Source organism: Bison bison, unplaced genomic scaffold (assembly GCF_000754665.1).
Source record: "Bison bison bison isolate TAMUID 2011002044 unplaced genomic scaffold, Bison_UMD1.0 scf7180017864313, whole genome shotgun sequence".
Classification (NCBI taxonomy): domain Eukaryota; kingdom Metazoa; phylum Chordata; class Mammalia; order Artiodactyla; family Bovidae; genus Bison; species Bison bison.
Window position 1 is genome coordinate 3,814,283 of NW_011494885.1, and position 4,234 is coordinate 3,818,516.

The following is a 4,234-nucleotide window of genomic DNA, read 5'->3' on the forward strand; positions in this document are numbered from 1 at the left end:
AGCGGGTCTCTAGGGCCACAACCCGGGGGCCCGTCACCTTTCCCATGCCGAATTCTGCGATGTGAATCCCCTAGTGGCGTTTTCCCTCTCTGTGCGTTTATGAGGCTCTGGATCCCTATGGATGCTTGCCAGGACCCCAGGGCCTCTGAGCTTCCTTCCTTATTTGTAAAAAGACTAGATTTGTTATAAGATGAAGTCTCAAGGGGCAAGGCAGTAACAATAGCTAACGTTTAGCTCCATCTTAAGGGCTTTGTATATATTACCTTGTTTAATCTCTAGAATAACCTATGAGGCTCAATATTCTGAGCGTGCGCTTCTAGGGTTCTAATATTTTATGTTGCTAACATTTGGCGTACGGCATGCATACGTAACGTTCTGTGCTCCCAACCTCGACTTCTGAAAGCTCTTTAATTTCCAAGATTCTAGGATTGGAACATTGACAGGTCAAACGTTCTGAGATTGGAATGTGCCTTGTCCCGAATCTGCCCTGACAGTTCTTTTTTTTTTGGCTGCACAGCAGGGCATGTAGGGCATCTTAAGTTTCCCATTATGTCCCGCAGTGGAAGCGCAGAGTCTTAACCACTGGACAGCCAGGGACGTCCCATCTAACTTTACTTTTTTAAGAAAACTAGACTTTTAAAGAAAAAATCAGCAAGTTAAAAATACTCAGATTTAAAAAGTACTTCTAGGCTGTCGGGAAAGGTATTTCGCCTAGGTCTAGAACCCGGAACCTACGACCCGGGCCCGGCCCGAATCTGTAGAAGAGGGAGGAGCCATTTATCCTTTACCAAGATGGCGGCCTTCAAGCCTCCTCGTGGCTCCAGCCACCCTACCAAGATGGCGGTCAGCGGAAGTACGTCACTAGAAGGGGCAGGATTTCGGCGCGCGCATGCCCCAAAACCGGATTTCCGGGTACCGGCGGGGGGGCTCTTTCTTTAACAAGATGGCGGCAGGAAGTAATGGTGGTGGTGGCGGGCAGTGCTCGAAAAGCGAGACCGATACCGGCTTCTTGGGGCTGCGGCCCACGTCAGTGGATCCAGCGCTGAGGAGGCGGCGACGAGGCCCAAGAAATAAGAAGCGAGGCTGGAGGCGGCTCGCTCAAGAGCCTCTGGGACTGGAAGTCGATCAGTTCTTGGAGGACGTGCGGCTGCAGGAGCGCACGAGTGGGTGCGTAGGGCCGGACTTCCGGCAGCAGGACCAGGTTCTTTGTAGCGGGGGGTTGGAAGCCGTGCTGCCTGGGGTTAGTTCCGGCGGGCTGGGAGCGCCTGTTGGGACACAGCCGAAGAAACCCAGCAGGTGGGCCGGGGACTCTGGGCAAGAGGCTGGGAGACTTGATCAGGTTACCAGATACGAGACTCCCAGGTAAACCGCGTATAGTTTTCCTGATGTCTGCGTCCAATGACTCACCGTAGTTTAGTGCGTTTTACGTATTAAATTCTGCAAATTGGACGGAGGGACCCTGGCCTAGAGGGGACTCCAGGCGGTTAGTGCGTGGTTGAATGACCATCGTAAGAAAACCTGGCCCTGAGAGGTTAAACCTGCTCCTTCCGCAGCCCCCTCCGATCTATGGCTGACATTCTGCATTTCCATCTCCCAGTGGCTTGATATCAGAGGCCCCCGATGAGAAACTTTTCTTCGTGGACACTGGCTTCAAGGATAAAGGTGAGGAAGGGTTTCAGTGGCGGTTTATGGCGATTAGTCGTTACCTAGGCCACCTCTTGGAGAAGGAAATGGCAACCCACTCCAATATTCTTGCCTGGAGAATCCCAGGGTCAGAGGAGCCCGGTGGGCTGCCGTCTATGGGGTCGCACAGAGTCGGACACTACTGAAGCGACTTAGCATTAGCAGTAGCAGCAGGCCACCTCGGCCTCCAAAACACGGCGTGGCTTGGATGGCAAACACCATCAGAAAAGGGTCTCTGCTATAAACAAGAGGACCTGAAATGAGTAGAAAGCAAGCTAATGACCAACCTAAATAACTCATTTTGTTTCTGAAGTTTCAGAGAAATCTCAGTGCCTAGAGAAGAAGCCTTGATGAGTAGATAAGGACATAACTTAGGAGGTCTCCGTTAATTTGCAGAAAAGCAAACTAAGAACTTGTAAGGAAACAGCCCTGTCTAAGTCAGTAAGATGTGCTTTAATGAGAACAAAAGGATCAACTCGAATGAGTTGGTAAGAAACTTGTCTTGGCCTGCTTGCTTTAACTTGTCAAAATACAGGGTTGGAACCTGGCTAAAATAAACAGAGGAGAAGCAAGTTAGGGTTTGCTTCAGTGAGTAATAGGGTTTACTCTCAATACGTAGAGAAGATAAAGAATAAGCGGCCTTCTTTAAGGAGAGGATAGAAAAGCTAAGAGATGCATTTTAATAGGAAAGCCAATAGCTTTAATAAGCAAAATACCAGATTGCTGTTACAGGAGGATACCCTTTATGAGCATTTATGAGATCAGTCAGGGGATCTGGTCTATGGAAAATGAAGGGCCGTCTTTGGTGGGTGGGTGGAGTCTTTAAGCAGGTAAGAAAGGATTATTAAAGACGCTTTTACAGAAGTGAGGAAATTTGTTCTGTATACTGAAGGGTCAGGCAGGGAGCTGCCTTGGCAAGGAAATAGTTCTAGATTCTGTCTTAATTTTTTTTTTTTAAACAATGACAGCGATTGCATGTTTTCGTGGGTGATCACTGCTGTGGGATCTTGAAATGCAACAGACCCTCGAACAGTACAGGGGTTCAGGGCACTGACCTTCCCACATGGTCGAAGGTTCGCATATTATTTGTGATCAGCTCTCTACTCTCACTGTTATATCTATGGATTCTTGTAGTATTTAGTATTGAAGCAAGTCTGGGTATGAGTTCAAACCCGTGTTCAGTGGTCAGCTGTAATCATATCTTCACCTGACCTCTAGGGTAGGCATTAAACATTCTTGTTTTGGCCGCATAGGAGCAAAGTCACTTCCGTCAGGTTTCGTAGCCAGTGGAAGGATACAGATTTTGTCCCAGCATGTTTTGTCCTGGAGTTCTTACTGTGCTTTAGAAGTAAAGGCGGGAAATGGCCCCGTGCTGAGAATCAATGGTCTTGGGTCTGTCCTGAGTCCAGCTCCCTGGGCCTCATGTCACCTCGTCACTTTTTTCTCTTTAGTATTGAAGGTTCTGTGGCCACTTCTCTGCTGCCTCAGCAAGCCTCTTGTCTGCAGGGTTGTGGGGCTGGGTCCCCAGCACAGGGCTGCCTCCAGCTGGCTCAGGAAATTGGTGTGGGGGGTGGTCACAGCTTGGGCCCTGCCCCTGGGGGCCTCTTTCCTCAGGTGGGTGCCTGGGGCCTGCAGATCTGATGGCTCCAGTGGTGGGGGCGGGGGGTTGGGGAGGGCTGGAAGGCCCTCCTGGGTAGTGAGGAGGCCTGAAGTGTGGACTCTGCTCTCTGCCAACCCCAGAACTGAACAAGAAGAGGACCAAAGGCCAGAAGAGGTCACTGCTTCTCAAGAAGCCCCTCCGGAGCGACCTCATCCTAGAGAACACCTCCAAGGTCCCTGTTCCCAAAGAGTGAGTGTCCCCTGACCCCTGACTGTCCTCCCCTCCCCCACCGCGCCCAGGTCTGGCCTTGTGCCCTTCTGTGGGACCCCTACTCACTTCTTGGCCCCAAAGGAATTGTAGGGAAAAGGGGTGACAGGTGAAGCCTGCTGGTGGGAAGACGGCGTCGGATTAGGGGCTTTGGAGGACACACTGGAGGCAGTGAGGATGGGGCCCGGCTGGGGCAGGCAGAGAAGAGCCTAGACCTGCCCAAGGGCTTTGGGACCGGAGGGCAGGGCTGGGCGGGCGCCCCCGTTGGGAGCAGGGTCCGGCAGGGCTTGGTGACTGACTCTGAAGGAGTGCGAGGGGGCTGGATGGGGGGTGGGGAGCAGAGGGAGGCCGAGGTTGGTTTTGAAGCGACTCTGATTTCCCTGGAAGCCTCCCGGCTGAGGGCCCGGAGGCCGTGGTGGTGTCGGGTCTGGAGCTCAGCAGGGAGACAGGTGTGGGAAGCGGGCTCTGAAGCTGCCGGCCGAGTGAGGAGTAGCAGGAGCCTGAGAACACACCTCAAGGAGGGAGGAGATGCTGGGGGTGTCTGAGGGGCAGGGGCGACTCACCCACTGCTCTGGGCTGCTTCTCCCCCACCCAGCGTCCTCGCCCACCAGGTTCCCAACGCCAGGAAGCTCAAGCGGAAGGAGCAGCTATGGGAGAGGCTGGGTGTGGCTGAGCGTGGGGCCC

The 4,234-nt window shown here is 52.7% G+C and overlaps 1 protein-coding gene across 1 annotated transcript in view; it reads left to right on the plus strand.

The window, feature by feature from the left end:
• Positions 1-933: 933 nt before the first annotated feature.
• The window catches only part of GLTSCR2 (glioma tumor suppressor candidate region gene 2), an 8,426-nt gene continuing 5,125 nt past the window's right edge, over positions 934-4,234 (plus strand). Inside the window, exons 1-4 of the mRNA XM_010852669.1 lie at positions 934-1,167; positions 1,598-1,662; positions 3,424-3,532; positions 4,146-4,213. Of these exons, the coding sequence (XP_010850971.1) occupies positions 944-1,167; positions 1,598-1,662; positions 3,424-3,532; positions 4,146-4,213 (466 nt within the window). The 5' untranslated portion in view covers positions 934-943. The remainder of the gene's footprint in view (positions 1,168-1,597; positions 1,663-3,423; positions 3,533-4,145; positions 4,214-4,234) is intronic.